This window comes from Salmo salar, chromosome 14 (assembly GCF_965601325.2).
Source record: "Salmo salar chromosome 14, fSalSal1, whole genome shotgun sequence".
NCBI classification, from domain to species: Eukaryota; Metazoa; Chordata; class Actinopteri; order Salmoniformes; family Salmonidae; genus Salmo; species Salmo salar.
In genome coordinates this window covers 79,703,219-79,729,667 of record NC_138304.1, presented here as the reverse complement: position 1 = coordinate 79,729,667, position 26,449 = coordinate 79,703,219, and the positions used below count along the sequence as shown (strand labels likewise).

At 46.9% G+C, this 26,449-nt stretch overlaps 1 protein-coding gene across 2 annotated transcripts in view; it reads right to left on the bottom strand.

The window, feature by feature from the left end:
- Positions 1–9,768: 9,768 nt before the first annotated feature.
- Positions 9,769–26,449, bottom strand: part of LOC106570245 (AT-rich interactive domain-containing protein 1A) — a 58,206-nt gene continuing 41,525 nt past the window's right edge. Inside the window, exons 5-19 of one of the 2 annotated variants that reach the window (XM_014142352.3) lie at positions 24,404–24,644; positions 24,081–24,170; positions 23,672–23,842; positions 21,888–22,206; positions 20,850–21,010; positions 20,557–20,666; positions 20,078–20,287; positions 19,633–19,837; positions 17,185–17,317; positions 16,812–16,969; positions 16,295–16,559; positions 15,971–16,067; positions 14,921–15,761; positions 13,406–13,536; positions 9,769–13,158 (exon numbers count right to left, since the gene is read on the bottom strand). In XM_014142352.3, coding sequence (XP_013997827.3) covers positions 11,266–13,158; positions 13,406–13,536; positions 14,921–15,761; positions 15,971–16,067; positions 16,295–16,559; positions 16,812–16,969; positions 17,185–17,317; positions 19,633–19,837; positions 20,078–20,287; positions 20,557–20,666; positions 20,850–21,010; positions 21,888–22,206; positions 23,672–23,842; positions 24,081–24,170; positions 24,404–24,644 — 5,025 coding nt within the window. In that variant the 3' untranslated portion in view covers positions 9,769–11,265. The remainder of the gene's footprint in view (positions 13,159–13,405; positions 13,537–14,920; positions 15,762–15,970; positions 16,068–16,294; positions 16,560–16,811; positions 16,970–17,184; positions 17,318–19,632; positions 19,838–20,077; positions 20,288–20,556; positions 20,667–20,849; positions 21,011–21,887; positions 22,207–23,671; positions 23,843–24,080; positions 24,171–24,403; positions 24,645–26,449) is intronic. The other variant, XM_014142353.3, reaches the window with a different exon arrangement.

Genomic DNA, 26,449 nt, shown 5'->3' with positions numbered 1-26,449 from the left:
GGGTTCTCAAGTCCGTGACTGAATATAAATGTACCAAAAGTTATTTTGACTTTTATGTTACAAAATGCTACAGTCTATGAGAACTTTATTTCACCTATTCAGTGGAATATAGAGATGTGTATGAACTTTTATGTATTAATTTTATTACTGATGTTGTGGCTATATTTTAATGCCATTTCTTTTTTCAATTCAACCAATGAATCAATTGACCAATCAATCAATCAATCCAGCCATTCTCGTCGGCATAATAACAGTAGCCCTCATGTCTTACCAGTTCAGACCTGCAGGTGGAGCCTGCAGAGACGTGGATGCGTCTAAGGACAACAACTTCTATTTAGAATAACTTTATTTTTCCTGAGGGATGTTATGTTGTGGTGTCAGTACTATCCAAGTGCACTAAAACTCTTACAATCACACCAAACATTATGATATAGTTCATAAAAGGAATCAGCAGGGCACATTGTAAAAGACTGAAAGATCAGTAACTTTCTCATCCTTAGTAATGAAGCCCAGGGAACGAGGTGTTGGTGGATGTCTTTGCGGTGGAGGTATTTCCTGAGGTTTGGGTCATGGAGACTGCTGTACCCAGAGCTCAACAGGTAGACATTAGGGTCCATCAGGTCAAAGTCACTCTTCAGCTGGACCAACTGACATGATGACATGATGAGTGCTAAGTTTCTCTGACCTCCCTACCAGTCAAATGGAATTGGATCTATCTCATCAATAATAATAGGCTATTTCATGAGCGTGTAAGCATTGGTTGTAAAACATGCAGATGCACAGGAAATTAAAGCTTGAACCCTTTACAATTTTCAAAGTTCTTGAAACAATAGATATAGTGCTGCTTAACCTGGTGCTTAGTGCTGCTTACCCTCTCACAGAGCTTGGTTGTGTGGTAGACATTGGAGACCCCAGAGATAAAAAGGGATCTTTCCTTGGATGGGCAGGTCCAGAGGGTGGGGGGTGGTCTGTGTACCACCATCCTGAAGTAGCTATGCAAACCTCTCAATCAGCAATGTAGTATATAGGATAAGAAGGCCAGTGACCATAAAGACCCTTTTTATTCTTACTCAAGTTTCATTTGGAATGTAGGCCTACTACAATCAAACTCAAAATAATGTTATAGATGAAACTAAACACACTGTGCAAATGTCATTGTCTTCTCTGGCCTAATCAGAAATCAGACAATAACAAAAAAAAGCAGTTGAATATTCAAGAAATAGCTGTAGCAGCTGAAATATAACTGTATGTATAGAAAATAGCCTACATACCATATGTTCCATTCTGATAAAATTCTCATTCTAATGTTGAAAGTTGGATCATTTCCAGTGGCATTTATTCTATGAAAAAAAAATGTTAGGGTATAAAATGAACAGACAGTACAAGAATTTGAGTTACACTTTGCAATTCTAGAACCCGCATCATCACCTGGTATGTCATAAACCCTAAATATGACGTCATAGTCAAAATGGTTGGGCTTGTTGGACATGGCAGCCGACAGTGTAGGCTATCATGTAAAAAATCTTCCCACAGGGGACTGCCGACTGACTGATGTACAAAGGACCTTGCATCATAAATAACTACTCATTGCTATTTGTAGATCAGCCCCCTGTGTGGCTCAGTTGGTAGAGCATGGTGTTTGCAACGCCAGGGTTGTGGGTTCCATTCCCACGGGGGGCCAGTACGGAGAATGAAATGTATGCATTCGCTACTGTAAGTCGCTTTGGATAAGAGCGTCTGTTAAATGACTCAAATGTAAATCAGTCCGTCACAATTTACCCATGATACAGGTTTTGATCCCTTGAACACGGCCGTTCTGTTGTTGTTGTGCGCTCTGAGCAGCACTGCCACCAACTGATTGCTAGAGGGGGCTACATGCTAAACAGCTAGCTAATTACCCAATGTATAATAATGCACAGGTTTTCACGTTGACAGCAGCATGTACAATTACTACCCTCTTTAGGCACATTCACACTGCACCTTAGCCCAGAGCTAAGAGCCTCCTGGGCTAAGGGAGATTGTAGTACGGGGCCAAGCGAATGTTCACACTTGCACATTCTAAAGTGAGCTAGCTGGCCCTGCTCCCAGAAACAAGGTGCCAAAATAGCCAGTGTGAAACAGGGTCAAGAACAACGCCTAGGATGCTCACTGTCCAATCACAAAAGCTGCACTGTCATGAATTTACATATGCTTGTGATGCCTGTAATGCGTTCTGCACGTTATTTTGATAAGTAAATACATACTATTTCATCCTTCCATTTGAGAACAAAAAACAATTACTTTCATCCTTGCAAAATCATTGGCCTACCATTTGTTTTGCTATGCATTAGGCTAGCTAATGTCTTCTCTCACCTAGCCAACATAAGCTACACACTCTACACCTGGAAGGACAGCAAACACTGTTTTCATAGCTTTTCTATTGACATTTAATTGGATATAGCCATGCTAATAATCAGAGGCGACCCGTCATTCTATTTTGAGCCCCATATTTTTTTAATGTTATTTTGGCATTAATACATGTCTCATATCAGTTTGCAAACAATGTCAAAATAATATATATATATAATTGAGTTAATAAAGCCGCATACAAACATGGTCTCTCTTTTTGTTTTATTGAGTAAGGCAGCTCCAAAATGCAGGTGTTTCAGCCTAACTCAGTGCTTTCTGTGGTGGTGGGGCAAGCCAGCAGAAAATACATAGTGTTGCGCCGTGATTGGCTCAGTGTTCAGTTACTCATGGGGAAACTACGTTAGACCTAAAAAATTCTAGTCCCTTGGGTGCTGCCATAGAGTTACATTAGAAGTGTCCATCCTAGAAGGTTCAAGGTCATTGGCCACAGATAAAATGACGTCAAATCAGAACCCTGACTTTCAAAGATAATTCGTAAAAATCCAAATAACTTCACAGATCTTCATTGTAAAAGGTTTAAACACTGATTCCCATGTTTGTTCAATGGACCATAAACAATTAATGAACATGCACCTGTGGAACGGTCGTTACACTAACAGCTTACAGACGGTAGGCAATTAAGGTTACAGTTATGAAAAGGACACTAAAGAGGCCTTTCTACTGACTTTGAAAAACACCAAAAGAAAGATAAACAGGGTCCCTGCTCATCTGTGTGAACATGCCTTAGGCATGCTGCAAGGAGGCATGAGGACTGCAGATGTGGCCAGGGAAATAAATTGCAATGTCCGTACTGTGAGATGCCTAAGACAGCGCGACAGGTAGACAGGACGGACAGCTGATCATCCTGGCAGTGGCAGACCATGTGTAACAACACATGCACAGGATCGGTACATCCGAACATCACACCTGCGGGACAGGTACAGGATGGCAATAACAACTGTCTGAGTTACACCAGGAATGCACAATCCCTCCATCAGTGCTCAGACTGTCCGCAATAGGCTGAGAGAGGCTGGACTGAGGGCTTGTAAGCCCGTTGTAAGGCAGGTCCTCACCAGACATCACCGGCAACAACTTCGCCCATGGGCACAAACCCACCGTCGCTGGACCAGACAGGACTGGCAAAAAGTGCTCTTCACTGACGAGTCGTGGTTTTGTCTCACCAGGAGGGATGTTTGGATTTGCATTTATCGTCGAAGGAATGAGCGTTACACTGAGGCCTGTACTCTGGAGCGGGATCGATTTGGAGGTGGAGGGTCCGTCATGGTCTGGGGCAGTGTGTCACAGCATCATCGGACTGAGCTTGTTGTCATTGCATGCAATCTCAACGCTGTGCGTTACAGGGAAGACATCCTCCTCCCTCATGTGGTACTCTTCCTGCAGGCTCATCCTGACATGACCCTCCAGCATGACAATGCCACCAGCCATACTGCTCGTTCTGTGCGTGATTTCCTACAAGACAGGAATGTCAGTGTTCTGCTATGGCCAGCGAAGAGCCCGGATTGCAATCCCATTGAGCACGTCTGGGACCTGTTGGATCAGAGGGTGAGGGCTAGGGCCATTCCCCCCAGAAATGTCTGGGAACTTGCAGGTGCCTTGGTGGAAGAGTGGGGTAACATCTCACAGCAAGAACTGGCAAATCTGGTGCAGTCCATGAGGTGGAGATGCACTGCAGTACTTAATACAGCTGGTGGCCACACCGGATACTGACTGTTACTTTTGATTTTGACCCCCCCTTTGATCAGGGATACATTATTCCATTTCTGTTAGTCACATGTCTGTGGAACTTGTTCAGTTTATGTCTCAGTTGTTGAATCTTGTTAAGTTCATACAAATATTTACACATGTTAAGTTTGCTGAAAATAAACGCAGTTGACAGTGAGAGGACGTTTCTTTTTTTGCTGAGTTCATGTACAGTAGCTTTGATTGGACTGATCATGTCAATATCATACTTTCAAAATAGACCCTAATAATTTGGTCTATTTCCCCCTCTTAATTTTGCCTACTGTTCTGACTAGGTGGTGCACATGTAGCTTATAACCTGTTTTAGAGAAATGTAATCATCGAATATTGTAAGAGCTTTCATTGTCTGCTTACAGTGGCGTGCGAAAGTACTCACCCCCCTTGAAATTTTTCCTATTTTGTTGCCTTACAACCTGGAATTAAAATAGATTTTTTGGGGGGTTTGTATCATTTGATTTACACAACATGCCTACCACTTTGAAGATGCACAAATATTTTTGATTGTGAAACAAACAAGAAATAAGACAAAAAAACGGAAAACTTGAGCGTGCATAACTATTCACCCCCCCCCCCCTCCAAAAATCAATACTTTGTAGAGCCACCTTTTGCAGCAATTACAGCTGCAAGTCTCTTGGGGTATGTTTCTATAAGCTTGGCACATCTAACCACTGGGATTTTTGCCCATTCTTCAAGGCAAAACTGCTCCAGCTCCTTCAAGTTGGATGGGTTTTGCTGGTGTACAGCAATATTTAAGTCATACACAGAATCTCCATTGGATTGAGGTCTGGGCTTTGACTAGGCCATTCCAAGACATTTAAATGTTTCCCCTTAAACCACTCGAGTGTTGCTTTAGCAGTATGCTGAGATCATGTGACAGATCATGTAACACTTTATTTAACTAATTATGTGACTTCTGAAGGTAATTGGTTGCACAAGATCTTATTTAGGGGCTTCATAGCAAAGGGGGTGAATAAATATGCACGTACCACATTTCCATTTTATTTTGTGTATGTCCATTACATGAAATCCAAATAAAAATCATTTTAAATTACAGGTTGTAATGGAACAAAAAAGGAAAAACGCCAAGGGGGATGAATAGTTTTGCAAGGCACTGTATCTGCCCCCTTTATTTATCCTAAGGCTCTGACTTGGTGTACATGGCCCATGTTCTGAATTCTGTCACTGTACATTTCAAAAGTGCTAAATAAATAGTTATTCACTGCGTCCATCCTAGCTCGCTCATTAATGTCTTAATCAAAATTACGGATTGCCTCATATCCGCTTGTCGTCCCCTTATGCCATAGTTTGTACATCTCAATTGTCATTAGAAACCACATTTGTTTAAGCAAGTCAGCCATATCAGCTATGCTTTTTTTAAAAGGCAGTAAATGAGGCTGAATGAACTGTTTCGCTGCTAGACAAGGCTCCGCTGATAGCCAGGTGTAGCAGTGGTAAGATGTTGGGAATGCTGTTGGGACAGCTTTATGTAGGCCCTTACAGATTGTGGGCACCGTTGTCACAGTTATAGTGCAATGTATTGTTTAGTGTTCTGTAGTGGCTTTGCTGGCATGCATCCCACTTTTTGTTTTTGCCCCACCAAGATTTACATGCTAAAATCGCCACTGATTATTTCTCATGGATCAGAAAAGTTTATGTCTCGTTCGTGCACAGCATAGAGGGGCGAGGTCGAATTTCAAAAGTGAAACATTGTTTGCGAGGTCAGACAGGCTGACAGCAAGGGTTATACAAACCATCACTGTTGGAAATCAATTGCTAGTTTAGAAGCAAGATGAAATAATGTGTTAATAAATGTCTTATTGCTTATAAAATGGGTTGTGTGTCAGAGATAGAATGTTGGTTGCATGTTGTGTTTGTCCATTAGGCTTTATGATGTACAATCACATCATGCATCTATTAGCCTCACTGTGGCTGAGCTCGCTTCCATCCAGGAACTCTATATCAGGTGGTGTCAGTATGAGATATGAAAACTACTAGCAGCATGAAAGAGAACCAACCATTAGATTTGTCTTCTTATCTTGAGTGGTTTTCAGAGTCATGAATGAATATATGTCATCTTTACAATGTTATATAAAAGTAGCTGATAGTGGCAACTGCTAGCACTGTAGTTTCACCTTGCTTAAAGACAGACTATTTTTTTTTATTTATTATTTCACCTTTATTTAACCAGGTAGGCTAGTTGAGAACAAGTTCTCATTTATAACTTAGACCTGGCCAAGATAAAGCAAAGCAGTTCGACATATACAACAACACAGTTACACATGGAATAAACAAACATACAGTCAATAATACAGTAGAAAAAGTATATATACAGTGTGTGCAAATGAGGTAAGATAAGGGAGGTAAGGCAATAAATAGGCCATGGTAGCGAAGTAATTACAATATACCAATTAAACACTGGAGTGATCGATGTGCAGAAGATGAATGTGCAAGTAGAGATACTGGGGTGCAAAGGAGCAAAAAAAAAAGATATAACAGTATGGGGATGAGGTAGTTGGATGGGCTATTTACAGGTGCAGTGATCTATGAGCTGCTCTGACAGCGGTAACGTAGATGCAGAAAGTAAACAGCATATGGTTGAAGCACGAGGCTCAACTTCTCTTCTTTTTTGGTCCCCTGGCTACCACGCTGTGAAGCAAACCTGTGCACATGCGCAGATACCGTGTGAGAGTGAAGTCAAAGACACTACAGTATGAAGAAAGGCAGAAACTGCTTCTCCAATAGAAATCCCCGATCACACTTGTAGGCGATGTCATGGCGACGTTGGCTAATCTAAACTCATGGGTAGAAACACATAATCGGTTCTAACTGTCTCTCGCACCGAACCGCGCATTTGCAGGCCGTCAAATCAAAGGCACACATTTGATATAAAGTTGTTTTTGACAAAAATGAAAACGTGTCAGTATGCCATTTTCACGAGATTGGAGTAATAACATCTTCAACTACTTAAGACGTTGCCTCAAATCTAGGTTGTGCCTTTAGATTGAGAAAATGAATAACTAAGGAAGAATTTTTCACTTCTCTCATGGACTTCTCAAACGACAAACCTCAGCCTGGTCTGTTTGGTCTATTTCACAAGCGTTCCCTGAAGTCTTGCTATGTTGCGCCTCTGAGTTTAGAAACTCTGTGGCGAAGTGTTGAATCTTGTGACTACCCCCTCTCATTGAAGACACAGAAGTTCAAGGCCGACCGCAGTACTGCAGGCATTGTTAGCAGAAAACAGGATCCCCATGATAGTGAATGGAAAAATGCCAAAAAAACTGCTTCATGGTCAGTCTTTGTGTAAATAAATAACACATTTGAAGACAATCATGGTAGCAATAATGTATTCTAATACACCAGATTTGTCCTTGAACCGATTATTTTAAATCGCATGCAGAAGAAGTTATATGGATAGTTTAGTTGCTAATGGCAGCCTGCAATACCTCAGTTGGCATTGAACTTACATTTGTCAATGAGAGGGGGCAGCACTGAGCAAGCCTGCAATGTCACTTCCTGGAGTAGCTCAAACTGCAAAAGTTGTCTCCATGAGATGCCATCTTAACCCACTTCCTTTGGCTTCAATATGCTGTTGAGTCTTCACATAGGAATGGTGTCACGTGATCGATGGCTTTTTGTCCATTCATATCCATAGTTATTGCTCTTCACCAACTTCATCCTGCATCTATGTCCTGCATTGTGGGAGGCTCTATTGTCAACCAATCATAAGGGTGTTTAGTTTGACCCACACAAATGTGACCAAAGAACTGACTGAAACTGGAACCAACTGTGGAATGCTGTGTTTGGTTTTCGCCAGGCATAATGGGTCCCATGTCATGCAAAAAGTTATTATTTTGACCAGAGGCACAACTTTGGTTTAGAAGTGGGGGGGATATATGTATTTTTGGTTTTTCTTCAGTCAGATAAACACTCCAAACAGCAGTCAAGCATGGTGGTGGTAGTGTGATGGTTTGGGAATTTTTTGCTGCCTCAGGACCTGGACGACTTGCCTTAATAGAAGGAACCATGAATTCTGCTCTGTATCAGAGAACTCTACAGGAGAATGTCAGGCCATCCGTCTGAGCTGAAGCGTAGCTGGATCATGCAGCAAGACAATGATACAAAACACACAATCAAGTATACATGAAAATGGTTAAAGTCCAGACCTAATCCCAATTGAGATGTGGCAGGCCTTGAAACGAGCAGTTCATGCTTGAAAGCCCACAGATGTCGCTGAGTTAAAGCAGTTCTGCACACAAGAGCGGGCCAAAATTCCTCCACAGCGATGTGAGACTGATCACCTCTGGCCTGCTCGCCTCCCTACCTCTGAGGAAGCACAGTTCCCGCTCAGCCCAGTCAAAACTGTTTGCTGCTCTGGCACCCCAATGGTGGAACAAGCTCCCTCACGACGCCAGGACAGCGGAGTCAATCACCACCTTCCGGAGACACCTGAAACCCCACCTCTTTAAGGAATACCTGGGATAGGATAAAGTAATCCTTCTAACCCCCCCGTAAAAGATATAGCTGTACTATTGTAAAGTGGTTGTTCCACTGGATATTATAAGGTGAATGCACCAATTTGTAAGTCGCTCTGGATAAGAGCGTCTGCTAAATGACTTAAATGTAAATGTAAACTACAGGAAGCATTTGGTTGCAGTCACTGCCGCTAAAGATGGGACAACCAGTTGAGTGTAAGGGGGAATTACTATTTTTTTTACACAGGGAAATTTGGCGTTTCATAACTTTAATTAAATTCAAATAAGTATTTTTTGTGTTATTTGTAAACTCAGGTTCACTTTATCTAATATGTTTTGGTTGAAGATCTTAACATTCAATATCAAGAATAAAATCAGAAAGGGGGCAAATAATTCTCCCCGGCACAGTATATGTATAAAATAATGTGATACTTGAGGCGCTCTCACCAATTAATTGTACAATGTACACACATATATTCAGTTTGTGTGTGATATGTGGAGACATGTTCACTTCAACAATATAAAGAACAACTTTTATAAACAATGTCAACACTGCCATGTTGCACTGAGCCTTGCTGTTGGAAAATCACATCAGTGTCCGATTTTCGGCTGTCGCAGATGCACTTCCCCCGACTTCAGTGCTCAACTTTTGCCTAGTCAGTTGCTTTTGATTTACCACTCAAAACGAGCTCAATGGTGCCGCTCATGGTAACGTCAGTTCACTGAGTCTACTTTTAAGAAATGTACTGGTCTCTACGGTACTAGAACCTGGCTGAACCCAATTTGAGGTAGCTAACAAAAGCCTTATGAGTTGCAGGTAGACAGAACTGTACATACAGGAAGTGTACTAAACTCAATCTCATAACACACTATCAGCAACCTTTAGGAGATGATCAACTATACATATGGTAGAGATCAGTAGCATTGTAAAAATATATGCATAAACTTGACTACAGCAGAGATCCTAACATCCAAAAGACGTGTGGCACACTGTAGCAAAACGCTTTGTAACGGAAAACGTTTTGTAGAAAATGAGTTTTTGCCCATTCGGATCCTAGTGAATACACCCGTGGTGTATGACTGCAGGTCCACCAATAACAGACACATTCAAAAGCCCATAATAAATAAATCCATCAAACGTCTTACGAAGATTTAATGTACATTTATTCGTAACACGTGGAACATATAGTATAAAGATTTCATAATGAAGAAATTATATTCATTAAGCCAAAAAAAGGAAAAAAAAAAAAGGAATTTACATCAAGTCTTTAGCTACATCGTCTGAAATACAAATATGCAGAATCCATATCACTGGAAAAACAAATGAACAAAATTCAAAACGGTTTATTTCTTCAGGGGTCTTGCTTTGCTTTGACGTAGGAGCTGAAATGAACCGTAGCAGACATGGTTTCTGTCATGTTAGACTCAGTGGTACTGGAGACAAACTTGATCGGTGTGTATCGTGGGGGTGTGTGTGGAAGTGGGATGAGGCATTGCGAGGGAGTCCCTGTAGCGAGAGACAGGCGGGTGGGTCAGGGGTGAGGGGTCAAAGGTAATCCCATGGCGAACTTGATGCAGGGAATTTCACTTGAGTGTAACCTTTAATTCATCTAAGATTAAAAATGGTGAAGAGCAACAGAAGGGTTAGAGAGAAAGAGAGAAGTGTAATGTACAACATCATATATACACAGCAGTCGAGACTGCGTCTAAAGTAGAGGAGCAGTCCTAAGAGGTGACTTCTTTTATACGGGTCAAGTCATACAATCGAGGGACAGAGAAGAGGTCGGGGTGTTGTAAGGTTCACGATACTTTGGGGGGAAAGCCTTTAGTCATCTCTCTCAGTTCAACATTTAACTAAAATCATTTTTAAAAACTACAGTTTGCTGCCAAGCCAGCGTATCTCAGTGTGAAACAGTATTATTACAGTATGTTTACAGTTGTTTTTAAGGTGTACAGTACAGGGGGGAAAAAGTCCTAGAATCTACTGCACCGGCCTCCCCGTTGAAGATGTTCGTCTGTCTGTTAACAGCTGATAACCTGGGTCGTGTAGGGCTGAATAGATAGCGTCCAAGTTACAGCAGTATACCAAACCAGAGTCCAGGAGTCTGTTTCACCGTACACTAACCAAAAACAGGTTTTCCCTGTCCATGCCCGCCCTGCTCACCATCAACTCCAAGGGAGGAGAACCTGGGCACATATATCCTCCAAACTCACTGTAAACGAGACAGCAACTTTGGTTACAGTTTTTATGTTTTCTTTTTTTGTGTCGATTTTTTAAAATCTTTTCATTAAAAAAGTTGTTTCCCGCAGGGCAGCGCTCTCCCTCCCTCCCAAGCCAGGGTCCCATTTAATCTGTCTTATCACATATCCACGTTAGCTTCTCAGTTTCCGTGTTCCAGAATGTTTAACTCCACCGCTACTTCAGTAAATCTGTCCTTTAAGTGACAACCAGGGGGGTATAAAGGACAGGCAGTGGAATCCGAGGTGATTTTGCATAAATTAAAACTAGGACAGTCAGTTTTGCTCTTAGTTCTCCCACTCGACGCACAAAAAAATAAAAATAAGGGTGGGGGGGGGGGGGGGGGGGGTGAAGAACGGGGTGGGGGAACAGAAAGAGAAAGCGAAGCTGAAACCCCCACGGCTGTCATGACTGGCCAATCAGAAAGAGTACGTCACAGATCACATGGGACACCAGAGAGTTCATGAGTGGTGAGACAGAGATGTCCAGTAGGCGGGACTCATACAGGGTGAACTCTGAGTGGTTCTCCTCCACCTTAGCCATGGCGTGCAGGGCGCGGGCCGCCCGCCGCATCATGTCCACACTGGTGGGTTCAAAGTGAGCCCCCTGTAGGTGCATCAGGGAACTCTGGCTCTGCTGGTACTGCGTGGCTGCTAGACTGTCCTCCAGGAAGCCCAGGAGGTTACCTACGCTGGCCTTCTGCACGGCGATGGCCCTGGCCGCCATGCTGTCTCCCTGGGCCAGGTTGGCTAGTAAGACCACAGACATCTCTCTGCAGACAGCCACCTTCCTCTCCCCGACCAGACGCACCAGCGTCCCGTACAGCTTCTCCAGCCTGCTGAACGGCGGTGTGGCCAGGATAAGGTCCACATTGTTGTCCTGGATGCTCAGCTTGCTGAGGGTCTCCAGCACCAGTCTCTGGGGGGATAGGGCCCCATGGGGCCCCAGCATGGGGAAGGGGTCCAAGGCCTCGGCTGAGGGACAAACTGCCCAGTGGAGCAGGCCGTCCAGCAGGGGCAGACAGATGCTCTCTGGGTAGATGGACAGGTCCAGCTGGCCGGAGATGTTAGCCAGAGTGACCAGGCAGTTCTCCCTGAGGACCTCCAGACAGTCCCACCACCATTCGTCCCTCTCACAGGTCACCCCCTCGTCCTCCTCCTTCTCATAGGTGACGGGGGCCTGTTTCCTCTCTGGGTGACGGTGGTGGAGCAGGACCAGACGGCCCAGCAGCAGCAGCAGCCCTGGGTGTTTGGACATCTCCAGGTCGTTGCCGGGGATGAAAGAGAGCGATCGAACAATGTTGGAGACGCAGATGCAGCGGCGGGCCAGGGCATCCTGCCAGTCCGACAGCGTGCTCAGTGGGGTCTCGTCCTTGCTGTGAGGCTCGTCCTCCAGGATGGTGATGTTGCGGCGGCTCTGCTGCGCCTGGCGGATGGAGAACAGGAACTTCCCCCCGTTCTCCTTCTGCTCGTCGGCTGCTCCTCGCACCGCCTCCTCCGTCACCGAGCCCGGCCGGGCCGACAGGACGTCGTCGATGGTGGCGGTGACCGGGGCAGGCGTGGTTGGGGCGGAGGTCTTGTTGGTCTTCTCTGCAGGGGAGGTGGTCTGCTCCTTGCCAGGCTTGGTCTTCTCAGGGTGTTCTGACACAGTCACGGCAACCTTCTTCCTGCTCTCGGTGACTGACGGCGGCACCCGTTTCCGCTGCTTGAGGAGGTTGGACCGGCTCTCGAAGTGGGTCTGGATGTGTCCCGTGGTGTCCCCCCCGCCGATACTCCAATGGATTAGTCCGCTGTCAAAGCTCTGCCGCCGGCCTAGTTTACTGGAACGGCAACCGGGGAAGGGGTCTTTCTTACGCACCATCTTGATGGGCAGCTTGTCGAACTTACTGGCCTGTTTGGGTTTCTCCTGGGGGAGGCTAGAGTCCTGAGGGGCTGGGGAGGAGGAAGAAGACTCTCCACCTTCCCGTTCCTCCTCTGCTGTCAACTTCTCCGTTGTGGATTTCTCCTCTTTCCCCACCCCCTCCTGTTTCACCTGGACCTGCTGCGACAATGTGGTGGTGTCTGCGTTGCTTTTCCTCTCCTCCTCCTCCTCCTCTTCGTCGTCCTCTTCTTCTTCCTCGTCCTCCTCCATGTCCTCCGGCTCAGGTAGCTCTTCATCAGAACAGTCTTCGTCGGCAGCATGCGGGTCGATGAGCGTCCGCTGGCCAGGGTCTCCCACCTCATACTCCTTCAGGATGCCAAAGATCTGGATGAGGCAGCGTCTGAAATACTCCACTACCAGCTCCAGGAACCCAGGCAGCTGAGAGGAGACAGGATATGACAGGACAGGCTGTAATCATGCATGAATTCTTTATTCAGAGATGTGATAACCTAGAAAATCTGAATGGAGGATAATGTCAGACAATACATAGACATTTGAAAGTTTTATTAGAATGCTTCTTAGAGAAAAACACTATCATCTGGTAAAAATGTTATATTTTTAAAGTATAATATTAATATAATAAAAGTATTACGGGTGTTTCATTCTAAGGCCTGTTGTAACTCACCTGGCAGAGGTTGAAAGTAGAAATGCTGTTGTCATCATACAGTAGAATATTAATGGTGTCCAAGGCCCAAGTGCTCTCAGCTAGTAAGCCTGACTTCAGTGACATCATCACTCTCCAGGCCTCTGGGGTGCCTGAGAGAACACAGCAGAAAATACATCAGTGACTGATACAGGAGGATGGCACCACTTTACCAGCATTACAGCCCTTTTTTTGTCCATTAAAATAATATCAAATTGATCAGAAATACAGTGTAGACATTGTTAATGTTGTAAATGACTATTGTAGCTGGAAACGGCTGATTTCTAATGGAATATCTACATAGGCCCATTATCAGCAACCATCACTCCTGTGTTCCAATGGCACGTTGTGTTAGCTAATCCAAGTTTATCATTTTAAAAAGCTAATTGATCATTAGAAAACCCTTTTGCAATGATGTTAGCACAGCTGAAAACTGTTGTTCTGATTAAAGAAGCAAAAAAAACTGGCCTTCTTTCGACTAATTGAGTATCTGGAGCTTCAGCATTTGTGGGTTCAATTACAGGCTCAAAATGGCCAGAAACAAAGAACTTTCTTCTGAAACTTGTCAGTCTATCCTTGTTCTGAGAAATGAAGGCTATTCCATGCGAGAAACTGCCAAGAAACTGAAGATCTCGTACAACGCTGTCTACTACTCCCTTCACAGAAAAGCGCAAACTGTCTCTAACTAGAATAGAAAGAGGAATGGGAGGCCCCTGTGCACATCTGAGCAAGAGGACAAGTACATTAGTGTCTAGTTTGAGCAACAGATGCCTCACAAGTCCTCAACTGGCAGCTTCATTAAATAGTACCCACAAAACACCATTCTCAACGTCAACAGTGAAGAGGCAAGTTTGCGCTGTTCTGTGAAGTACACAGCGTTGTACGAGATCTTCAGTTTCTTGGCAATTTCTCACATGGTAGCCTTCATTTCTCAGAACAAGAATAGACTGACGAGTTTCAGAAGAAAGTTATTTGTTTCTGGCCATTTTGAGCCTGTAATCAAACCCACAAATGCTGTTGCTCCAGATACTCAACTAGTCTAAAGAAGGCCAGTTTTATTGCTTCTTTAATCAGAACAACAGCTTTCAGCTGTGCTAACATAAGTGCAAAATGGTTTTCTAATGATCAATTAGCCTTTTAAAATGATCAACTTTAATTAGCTAACAACATGCCATTGGAACACAGGAGTGATGGTTGCAGATAATGGGCCTCTGTACGCCTATGTAGATATTCATAATTATTATTATTTATTTTTAAAAATCAGCCGTTTCCTGCTCCAATAGTCATTTACAACATTAGCAATGTCTACACTGTATTTCTGATCAATTTGATGTTATTTTAATGGACCAAAAATATGCTTTTCTTTCAAAAACAAGGACATTTCTAAGTGACCCCAAACATTTGAATGGTAGTGTATCATTTTTTTGAACAATGTAAGTGACTTTGTGCCAAGGGTCTGTTAACATTTAATCTCCTGAAAATGGCAAGTTTGCGTACCGATGTCTTTCATGGTGAGTCTTCCTCTGGGTTTGAGGATGGGTTGGGAGGCCTCCACTGACCCTGGGGGGAAGGATATGTCCCGCCTGATGAGAGGGGGCTGCACAGGGGCCTGGCCTATGTGGGACGCAGGCACAGGGGGCCCCGCCTTCTGCATCTTGATGCCTGAGTGCATGTAGGGCGACTTGGAGGGGGATGTCCGGCTCTCCATGGGGCGGGGCATGGGGGCGGGGCTGGACACCTGGGATATGTGGTTCTGGGAGCTCTGATAGTTGGACTGCAGAGGTCTGGACATGGGGGGACCCGAGCCCCCCGGCCCGTAGGGGGGTTGTCTCTGGCTGGGGTGTCCCGGCCACTGGCCCTCGTGGTTAATCCGCTGGTCTGCCCCTGGCATCATCTCCTCAGACCGGTTCATGCCGTGGTACCCCTGGGGGGGCCCCTGGCCAGGTCCTGGAGGCCCCTGGCGGTTGGGGTAGTTGGGGTAGCCCATCTCGTTGCGTCCCTGCCACATGGGGCACTGAGGGCCGTCAGGGGCCGCCTGCATTGGGCTGCCCATCATTTGGGGAGGCATGGGAGACTGGGAGTTTGGGCCACTGCTAGAGGGCCCCCGGTCTCGGCCGAAGGGGAAGGGGAACTGGCCCTGGGGGCCAGGTGGTCGGCGGTCGGAGCCGGGGTAACCTGTGTTGTACTGATTGTACATGTCCTGTTGGCCCTGGGGGGCTCCAGAGGGCTGGGGCCCTGGCTGCTGCTGACCGCTGAAGGGGACATTGTACATCCCATCCCCCTCATGACGCTTCGCTGGGGGACCGTAGGCCCCGTCGCCTGGAGAACGCTTATAGTTCTGAAAACAGTAACATTGTTAGCATCTCAATATCAAACCGATGGTATTGATTATGAATTCAATACATTTCAAGTTAAATGTATATCTCATCCCACATTCATTACACGGTGGTTATACTGATATATGCAAGTCAATTTTAACTCCACATTTACAAGGCTTCTGAAGCAGATACGGGTATACAAAGAAAGCAGTGGACAAAATGTTCTTACCGGTTGTTGCTGTGGAAACATTCCTGGCTGCTGATTGGGGTAGGGGCCACCAGGTGGCGCTCCTTGGCCAGGATACTGATTACCATAGGAATCATGCCTGAAACAACATACAACAAGGTAAACAAACTAACACTTTGGCTATTGAAATGCAGCAGAACTTCTCAAACTACACAGAAAACAACACAAAATAAGAGAAAGTAAATGCTTGAATAGATAAAATAAGCTCACACCGAGAGCCACACAAAATACAGTAATTATTTAATTTGATTTAATGACTTATGTATAAGATCCATTATGTGACTTAGGCCAGTTTGAGGTACTGACCGTTGCACCGGTGGGGGTCGGCTGGGGGAGTACATCCCCGAATCGGCCCCTGAAGGCATCAGGTTGGGCTGGGGGGCCCCAGGACCCATACTGCCGTCAGGACCCATCCCTGGCTCCTGTCTCCTGTCATATCCAGGTACATAGGGGTACTGTTGTCTCTGACCCATCTGCATGTTGGGGCCCATGGGCCCTGGGGGGCCTCTGTTGAACTGCCCCTCCATACCACTGTTAGGGCCCAACGCTGGAGTCATGAATTGCTCTCCAGCTGCAGAGACACAAAAAGTTCTGGTTAAACACTAAACAGTGTCTCAATATTGAACGGGACAAGTCTGTCTAGGCCACTTAGCAGGTGGTTAGAACCCACCACAACCCACAAAGCCACAGTCTTAACCAACTGAGCCACGCATGATCACAAAGGATGATAGACAATATACTCCAAGTCTTCGTACAGTATTTTTCTACAATTTCCTGTGACCTCCAAATAAAATGTCTAAAAGCCAGTTAACCCACTGCTCACCCTTCCTCATGCCACCAAAGGGGTCCTTGTTGGTTTCATAAGGCCCCATGCGTCCCATCATCTCCGGACCACCCATCCCAGGCTGGTAGCTGTTAGGGGTCATAGAGTTCCGTCTGGCAAACGCCGGGTCGCCCCCGTCTGCAAACGGGTCCTGCAGCCTATAGAGAAGCAAGAGAGAGTTAATTACCCACACAAAAAAAAGCGAAATAAAGTTTTCAATTGTGTTAATGAGTTTGCTTCCCCTTGAATGGAAAAAATCTCTTCTGTTTTTGTTACCAACACTTCTTCGGTGGAAGAAGGAAGGGTAGGAGATTGTTGTCAGGTGTGGTAGAGAGTGATGTTTTGAGACAGTAGTAGAGAGTATCATAGGTACCTGACTCCTGGCATGGGGGGTATCTGGCTGTGAGGGGTGGAGGCTGGGGTGGGGGGCTTCAGGTCCCCCCCCTCCGCCATGGAACTACTGGTGGACTGGGGGGTCTGGGGGCCCTGCAGAGATCCAGACCCAGCTGCAACACAGTAGAAATACGCACATTTTAGGAACACGTCACAGGGCTAAATCCCACACAGCCTCAGTGGTAGTAGAGGCTCACAGTGAGAGATAGAGAGTCCACCTCAGCAGTGTTGAGGCTAAACCTCTCAAATCCCATGCTGCACACACAGTGCACAGAGGAGTCAGGCTGGCTTTGGGAATCCTTCATCTCAGCATGCCTAGCTGCCGGCATCACCAAGTCACCAGGAAACAATGATCTAAAGTCAGCCTCTGTCAGATTACCACATGGTCCAGTGTGTTTGTGTTGCATGGCATGGGGGGGGGGCTCTCGTCAGATTACCAGATGGTCCAGTGTGTTGTGTTGCATGGCATGGGGGGGCTCTCGTCAGATTACCACATGGTCCAGTGTGTTTGTGTTGCATGGCATGGGGGGGGCTCTCGTCAGATTACCACATGGTCCAGTGTGTTTGTGTTGCATGGCATGGGGGGGCTCTCGTCAGATTACCACATGGTCCAGTGTGTTGTGTTGCATGGCATGGGGGGGCTCTCGTCAGATTACCACATGGTCCAGTGTGTTTGTGTTGCATGGCATGGGGGGGGGGCTCTCGTCAGATTACCACATGGTCCAGTGTGTTTGTGTTGCATGGCATGGGGGGGCTCTCGTCAGATTACCACATGGTCCAGTGTGTTGTGTTGCATGGCATGGGGGGGCTCTCGTCAGATTACCACATGGTCCAGTGTGTTGTGTTGCATGGCATGGGGGGGCTCTCGTCAGATTACCACATGGTCCAGTGTGTTTGTGTTGCATGGCATGGGGGGGGCTCTCGTCAGATTACCACATGGTCCAGTGTGTTTGTGTTGCATGGCATGGGGGTGGCTCTCGTCCTTTGCCCAGCTCACGCCTGTCTGATGAGTCATGTGTTCCATTCATTAACTGACACAAACACACACACAGGAGGTCATTGGCAGGTCACAGTTATTCACATTTTCTCACTTGTCACATACAGCACCGGCTCACATCAGTCAGCTGGAGGGAAATCCCTGCCCCCCCCCCTCCCTCCCTCCCCTGGGGCAGGGATTTCCCTCCACTACAGCTGAAGAGAAGGGAAGGAGGAGGGGGGCAGAATCTCAGGGAGGAAAAAAAAAGAGCAGTCAAGGGAGGGAGCAAAAAAATAAAAGTGTGTCACTTTACACACACACCCCTCTTCCCATTCATCATTTTCTGGCTCAGCACAAAGCTCCAGGGAGGGAGGGAGGGAGAGGGTGTCTGAAGCCGTGGGCCAGGAACCAGACACCAGGCACTTTAGTAGTATTAGCAGCAGCAGCTAGTAATGGAGGTATCAACAGACAATCCCCCTTCATCCTCGTCCCTTTCCGCCCCCCCAACTCCCTGACTCCCCATCACTGACTCCCTGCCCCCAGATATGACTGACTATCCTTGGCTTGGCTAGACCAGACCAGCAGAGGAGACTGCTCAGGACCACGTGGCTGGTTCTGGCATCAAGTCATCATGGTGTGTCTGCCAGGCAGGCTGGGGGATACCAGAGACCAGCCTCTCCAAAACAAATAGCATTTAGTGTGAGAACACCGACAGAACACAACACCCCCCTGAGGAGAGAAGCAGCATAGGGCAGATGACTGAGGACAGCCCCTTTAACCTCCAGCATTAGACGATGAGGAACCACAGAACAAACACAAACGGTCTGCATCTCTCATAGACAACCACAGGACTGCCTCAGCATACCAATATGTCTAGAATCAACTGAAAGAGTGTTTGTGGCCTGAGGCGCCAGATGGACGTTGACATCCAGGACAGGACACATACCAACACATACCAGGCTAAAGGACACGTCGATCCCCCACACACACACACACACACACACACACACACACTATTCCCCCAGATATGCTCATGAAACTGTCGGAGGACGCCACAAACACGCCTGTGACTTACTACCTTGGCAACGCTATCACTTATCAGCCAAAACAGTGGTGATTTATAGAAGGCGGCGGCTCATACAGAGATGACAAACGGTGTTGGAAGATGGCGTTTTAACTTTGAAATGAATAGGATACAGTCAAATATGCTAGTTCATGGCCCAGTTATATGGGGCGAGGAGGGAAACGAGAGATCCATGTGATAAGTAGCACAGTAACCACACCAACCTCAAGAGACTGGAGAAATGAAACATTCATTCATTCCAGTTGAATCAATGTGACTATAAGTCAAACTGAACAGAGTCGGTATGGGACAGAGGGGACATAAAGGTTTAGTTTGACTGTCCGGCACTGACATGGGCTAGAGGGCTGATGCACACACACAACACTGACCTGGGCTGGGGGGCTGGATCTTGGGCTGGGTGGTCTTTTTGGCGTCGATGAAGAGATCCGGGGGCGGGTCCTCGCCACGTTCGATCTTGCACTCGAAGGCGTACAGACACTGGATGTACTGCTTCTTCAGAGAGCTGGCGGCGCTGCTGGACGTGCCCACGTTCAGGTTGGTGGACAGCTCCCTCCACTTCTTATTCTTGTTCACCTGGTGGGCAGAAGGAACGAGAAGAGCTTACAACACCACAGCTACCAAACAGTCCAGACTAGGTAACTATGTGTTCATAGAACAACTCTACATTTCTGTAGAAACATTAAGTGACGATAAGACAAGATTATCCGGCAAATGATGACACGTCGGTATACTAAAACACACTAATAAAAACACACGATAAAGACACACTAACACGCTATACACCAAGTACTGCAAAACCAGTATCCCACTGACCTGTGTGAGGCCTCCGATCTCTTTGACCGAGACGTAAAGTCTGAAGAGGTCCAGAGGTTTGCGTCCCACGGCGGGAAGGTTGGTCATGCCCGTGGCCTTCTCCTCAGTGAACGCCAGGTACCGGTCTACCCACGTCCTCCTCTCCGGCTCCGGACCCAGCTCATACAGGCGGGTTATCTTCTCATTGGTCGTCGTCGAAGAGTTTGACTTCTGAAAGAGGGAGATGGGAGGAGGAAGAGGTGAGGATTTGGCTTGATATTCACCATTGACATCAACTTACTTCCACTCACTAAGCCACAGTAGTAGAATCCCAATACTAGGTCAGCCATATTGAGTGTGCCCATGATGTTACCAGTCAAATTGCCATGGTCAGAGGGGCTTTGGCCGTTCAAGGGATTCTATTTCTATGCACAAACACAACCATGCAGCTCTCTCATTCTGACTGTATCATTCAGTACCACAAGTCAGTGACCACAAACCTTCTTTACCTTCTTGGTTTCGGGTTTGGGCGTGCCGTCCACCTTGTTGTTCATCTTCTGGGCTGGGTTCAGTTTGACATCGATGCCAAACTCAGGGCTAGGAGCCATGCCTGGCAGATGGAGAACAAATGTTACTTATTAGTTAAGTAACATTTCAATCCAGTTCATTGACAGTTCTAAACAATTTCAAATATCACGTCTGATGACATGCCAAAAGTCAAAAATGTTGTCCACGAGTTTGGTGATAATAAAATGTCGAGACGCAACCGATTGGATATGTCCTCCAGACTCACCAGGTGTGTTGTTGGCCATGTTCCCTCCCATGGGCCCTCCTCCATAGGGTCCTCCCTGGTTCAACATGCCCTGCATGCTGTTGATGGCCCCCGGCCCCGGGCCGTACGGAGGCCCTGCTCCCATCATCCCCTGGGGCATGTTGGGGGGGTAGCCCGGAGGCCTGGGGGGGCAACATAAAACCATTCAATGGTTACGATACATGACACAGTTATAAAACAACATGGCAATATCCAAAACATACACGGAAGAATATCGTTGCTGTCGTATGAAAACCTTCAAATGAAAACGTATTCAAAATAGCTTCTGACGTTTCAATGGGAAAATATGGTCGTTTATTCCATTCCATAGTTTATTCCATTTCCTGACAAGTTTCTGTTTCGGAGATAAGAGGATTTAATCTGACGATATGAATAATTTTTCACAAACAAAACCAACTAAATGTCTGAATACTGTATTTATCATCCCTCCCTTTTCTTACAGAGCCCCACATCTGCCTAAAATCCCTTGTTATCGCCGTCCCTTTTTTCCCCTTCCCTCTCTGCTCAACATCCTCAGAGGACACCTGGGTTGTGTTCAGTAGGGTACACTCTTATAAAAAAATGGAGTATTTCTCTGTTTCAAAACGTTTTACTCCCTACTGAACAGGGCCCTGTCTTACCTCCTGATATACCCGTCTGGGTCTCTGGGCTTCTCCACCTGTCTGTCTGTCTCTGGAGCTGTTTCTCTGCTCTGAGCCTCAGCTGACTTCCTGACTGAACAACTGTGTGACTCACTGCCTGGATCAATGTTTTCATAAGCCACCTCTCTTTCCTCTCTGTCCCTGTGTTCTGTGTTACCCTGCCTGACTGGTAGACTGAATAGTCTACATCTTAGCAGGTTGGCTCACACTGGACCTCTCACCCGCTGGGAGTGGGAAGAATCAAACAATGGGGTTTTCTTTCCAACAAAGAGATGAACCATGTAACAGTTTCGCGTGCCATTCAGTGTCTCCTAAAGCAGCAATACTGTGGCGTTGAGTGCAGACCGGGCGGGCCTACCTGTTATGTATAGAGTTGGCTCCGGGGCCACCGTGGTGCATGGCGGAGGCTGCATCCGGAGGGCCCCCGGGGACCTTCCTGTTCATGCCAGGAGGGGGACACATTCCAGAGGTCACCTGTGGGGGCATTCCAGGGCCCATATTGGGGCCCATCCCAGGGCCGTAGGGGCGAGCACCCATCTGACCTGGACCCATCCTGCCGGGTGGCATGCCTGCGTACGGCGCACCACCAGCCTGGCCTGGCATAGGGTTCATGCCTCCTGGACCTCCAGGGTAGTTGGCGTTGGGCATGCCACTGTAGCCAGGCTGTCTGGGGTAGCCTGGAGGGTGGGGAGAGAGAGAAACATCTGGTTCTAGAGGGCATACGTCATTTGTCCATGTAGTAACTGCCTATTTCACAGTTTCCAAATGTCTTATTTTAACTGAATACAACCCAGGTCTTACTCTAAATAAGAAAAAGGACTTAACAGCTGGGCCTACTATTTGAGTTTAAAAAGGTGGTGGTTTGTATTCAAGCAGATATATCGATACCTGTGGTCTATCTTTAGTCCTGTTGTATGCCGCCTGTGGTGAACCTAGACCTAGTCTGCGTCAGAAACCTTGTAGCCTCCGGCATATAGAAACCTGCCTGGGAGTTTCAGTGGTCCACGTCTAAATTTAACTCCACAGATATGGTCGGTCTCTGTTCTGACAGGCTAGCTGATGAAACATGGCGTAGACGCTGGGCTAGAGTCTGATTCCATGACTAATCTATCTCCATACTTCCTCAAAAACCGTGAAAAAAAGCCCTCTGAGGGAGAGAGCTAGAGAAAATGACACGTTTTACATTTTGTTCTACATTTAAAATGCAGCTTCAAAGGGTTCTCTGTATCTAAGCTACCTCAGAAACGCTGTGATTGTTGTAGGATGACAATTTCAAAAATCTGTTGAAAGATTAGAATGTTCTGATCTTTTTCAACGGTCCAGAGAGCAATACTAGGCTATAAAAGAGGACAAAAGAAGAGTACGGTGCTCCTACGATCTCGATAATCAATGGCTTTACAATCAGGACGAGCCGTGTGTATGTCACAGCGATAGCACTTTAAAGCAGGAAAGGAAGCACGTGGCTCCTACTACCGCTTCAGTAAGATCTACAACAGGAGGATCATATGTTCCCTGTTGACACTTATTTCCCCTTTTCTTCTCCCACTCCTTTCACTAAGCCGGGAGAAAAATCATTCAGCAGCTCTTAACGGACATCGTTAAAGGGATACTTTGGGATTTTGGCAATGAAGCCCTTTATCTTCTTCTTCCCCCTGTGTATCCCATTAAAACCAAGGTGCTTCAGCATGTAGCCTTCCATCAGTGGTTTTACATACACGGAGCTGCGTAGCTGCCATCTGTTTGTATGAGGTCTACATAGTTGTGACCGTATCTTCCTAACATTTATTTAACCAGGTTAGTCTCCTTTTCAAGAGAGGCCTGGAATCTTTAGGCCGGTCATCATTTTATTTGTATTTTTTTATTTAACTAGGCAAGTCAGATAAGAACAAATTCTTATTTACAACGACGGCCAACCTACAGGGTCAGCCATAGTAGTATGGCGCCCCTGGAGCAAATTAGGGTTAAGTGCCTTGCTCAAGGACACCGACATGTTTTTCACCTAGTTGGCTCGGGTATTCGAACCAGCGACCTTTCGGTTACTGGCCCAACGTTTTAACCACTAGGCTATCTGCAGCCCCATTAAGCGGGACAGAACCAACCTGATAACTACATTGTGTACGAGCTGTGTGTACGGGGCCTCACCTTGTGGTCCGTACTGTCCGCCCTGAGGGCCGTAGTTCCCCATGGAGTTGTTCTGAGGGTAGGGCCCCATCCCAGGATGCATCTGGCCTCCCGACGACTGGCGGGGGGATAAGGCGGAGCCAGGTTGCTGTGGCGACCCGTACGGAGGCATCTGGGGGTTACGCATGTACACTACAAAAGAGAGAGAGTGAGATGGAGGAGAGGAGAAGTTAGCTTCACTCTTTCATTCACACACAGCAGCCATAGAAGAGTCGTTTTTGTCTCCTAAAAGCCCATCGAGGGACGGGTGTTGAACGTCAATCTGTCCAAACAAACTATAAATAAGCAAGTTGATTTGTAGATCGTGCAGGCTGCAGTCGCCTGCGCCAGGGTAGTCGATCTCAAACACGACCTCTCTTATCTTACTCACCCCTGTCCTGGCCCATGGCTGACTGGTTCATGGATGAGTGGAGGATGCTGTCTGAATGGGCGCTGGGTGGCCGGGCAGGCATCTGGTTACCTGCGTGATTATGACCAGAGAGATTCAGACCCACTGGGCATCATAACAAACAGATCATGCCTCCATCTTACAACAAACAGGTGTTTTACGCCGGCTTCAGGAAGCTGGACGTGTACTATGTGATAGGATATTACTGCTTCTCTCTGGAAACCAGCATCAGTGGCTCTATTGACCACTCGTATATGCGATCATAAACGTGTGTGTAGCTCTATTCTCTCTCTCTCTCTACCCACCTGGCACGGCAGCAGGTGAGAGGGGTCCAGAGCGGGAGGGGGTGACGCTGGCAGGGGAGCCCACGGGGGAGGGGGAGGGCCCGCGGATGCCAGGCAAGTGGGGCGAGGTGTGAGGTGAGAAGGGTGACTGGGCGGGGTTACTCTGTTCCCCCTGGCTACTGGACACCCCCGACGTGCTGACGCCCGGACTCAGAGCCCCCTCCGTACCCGTCGGCAGGTCATCTATAGAACCAGAGAGGTCCTGGAACGAGAGAAGGAGAGAGAGGAGAGAGTAAGTTCCATAGAATGACATAGAACACTAGGAAGTATCAATCGAGAAACAGTATTTATTTATTTATTTGGAAGACATGGTTTTGGTTATGCAATAGAACGCGTGATGTTCACTTGGATATTGTGGGTTGTACGGTTCAAACATATTGGGCAGCAAAAGTCAACAGTCGTCTCATCTGTCCAAAGTCTATCGAGGGGATCCACATGAACAGATTCCAGGGACGAAGACAACAAACCCACCAGCTGTGTGATCCATTTCAGCAGAAACACTGCAATCCTGTGTCCAATTCAGAGACATAAGCATCACCATTTATCCATCTGGCTATTCACAATACATTGTGGAGCTGACACATTTTCCCCAGTTCAGGGTTCAGTCAGACCCTAATACTATGGTGTGGCAATGACATTGTCAGGAGAGGTGTGCTGATCATTGTGTTCGAGCAGGAAGTTCAGTTGTTTACACACGCTGTCTGTAGTCATGGGATCCCATGTGCGCCTCTCTAACAGCTAGCTAGTTCATCTGACAGTGGGAGGGAGGGAGGGAGGGAGGGAGGGAGGGAGGGAGGGAGGGAGGGAGGGAGGGAGGGAGGGAGGGGAAAAAAGAAGTGGAGGGAGGTGAAAAAAACTAAAAGAAAAGAAAAAAAACCCACTGGAAGGTAGCCAAGTATTCCCACAAAAATCTCACACTCTGTGGCAGGCAGGCAGAAAGGCTGGCTGCGGCCCCGAAGCCGGCGGTTTTCAAGTTGAAACGGAGCCCGGTGCTATTTTTGGGCCGTGACCTGACGGAGGCACCCGAGAGGGGCCGACAGAAGGAGGACGATGATTCAGCAACCTTCGCCTCCCTCGTTCTCGCTCTATGCCTCTCTGCCAGCACAGAACTGCGAGTGCCGTGACCCACGCAAGAACATGGCATTGTGAGCGTGTGTGGGTGTGTGTGTGTGTAACCCACAGGAGAGATGGGGAGTGTCTGTATGCAATTCCACTCTATAATGGTGGCCTTGCCTTGGACATTATGAGAATGTGTGTGTGTGTGTGTGTGTGTATGTGTCCCCTTTTCTGTAAGCAACCCAGGGGGGTGCAAGTGGATAATAAAAGACAAATGCTCAGATTAGGGGCTAGACCAAAAAGTGAGGATGCATCCCTGGTTAAAGAGCCATGTCAGGATTTGAACCGTGTTAGTTGACCTCCCCCACTCTGGGCACAGAACACACATCACAAGACCAGTCATCTGACAGCAGGGTTGACGGGAGGCAGGGCACGAGAGAGACAGCCCAGGTAAAGCAGTCATTGTAACATTCTGCCCAGGGCCCAGTCCTGCCTGCCTGCATCCCTGCCCATCTCCCTGCCTGAGGACCCCACTCCGTCTCAGAGAGAGAGCAAGAGAAACTCCATCCCCATCTCACCAAGGCCACAAGGCAGGCGTTAAAGGTCAGAGGTGAGGGGTTAACATTTGACATTTACATTTTAGTCATTTAGCAGACGCTCTTATCCAGAGCGACTTACAGTAGTGAATGCATATATTTCATACTCCCCCCCCCTCCGTACTGGTCCCCCGTGGGAATCGAACCCACAACCCTGGCGTTGCAAACACCATGCTCTACCAACTGAGCCACACGGGACCCCCTCCCGCTCTGGTTAATCATCTAAGGAGGTGTTCTGTAGTCATCTCATTGAGAGGTCACATACAGTGCGCTCCAAAAGTATTGGGACAGTGAGCATTTTTGGGGGGGGCACTGTAGCACTTTGGATGTGAAATGATACAATGACTACGAGGTT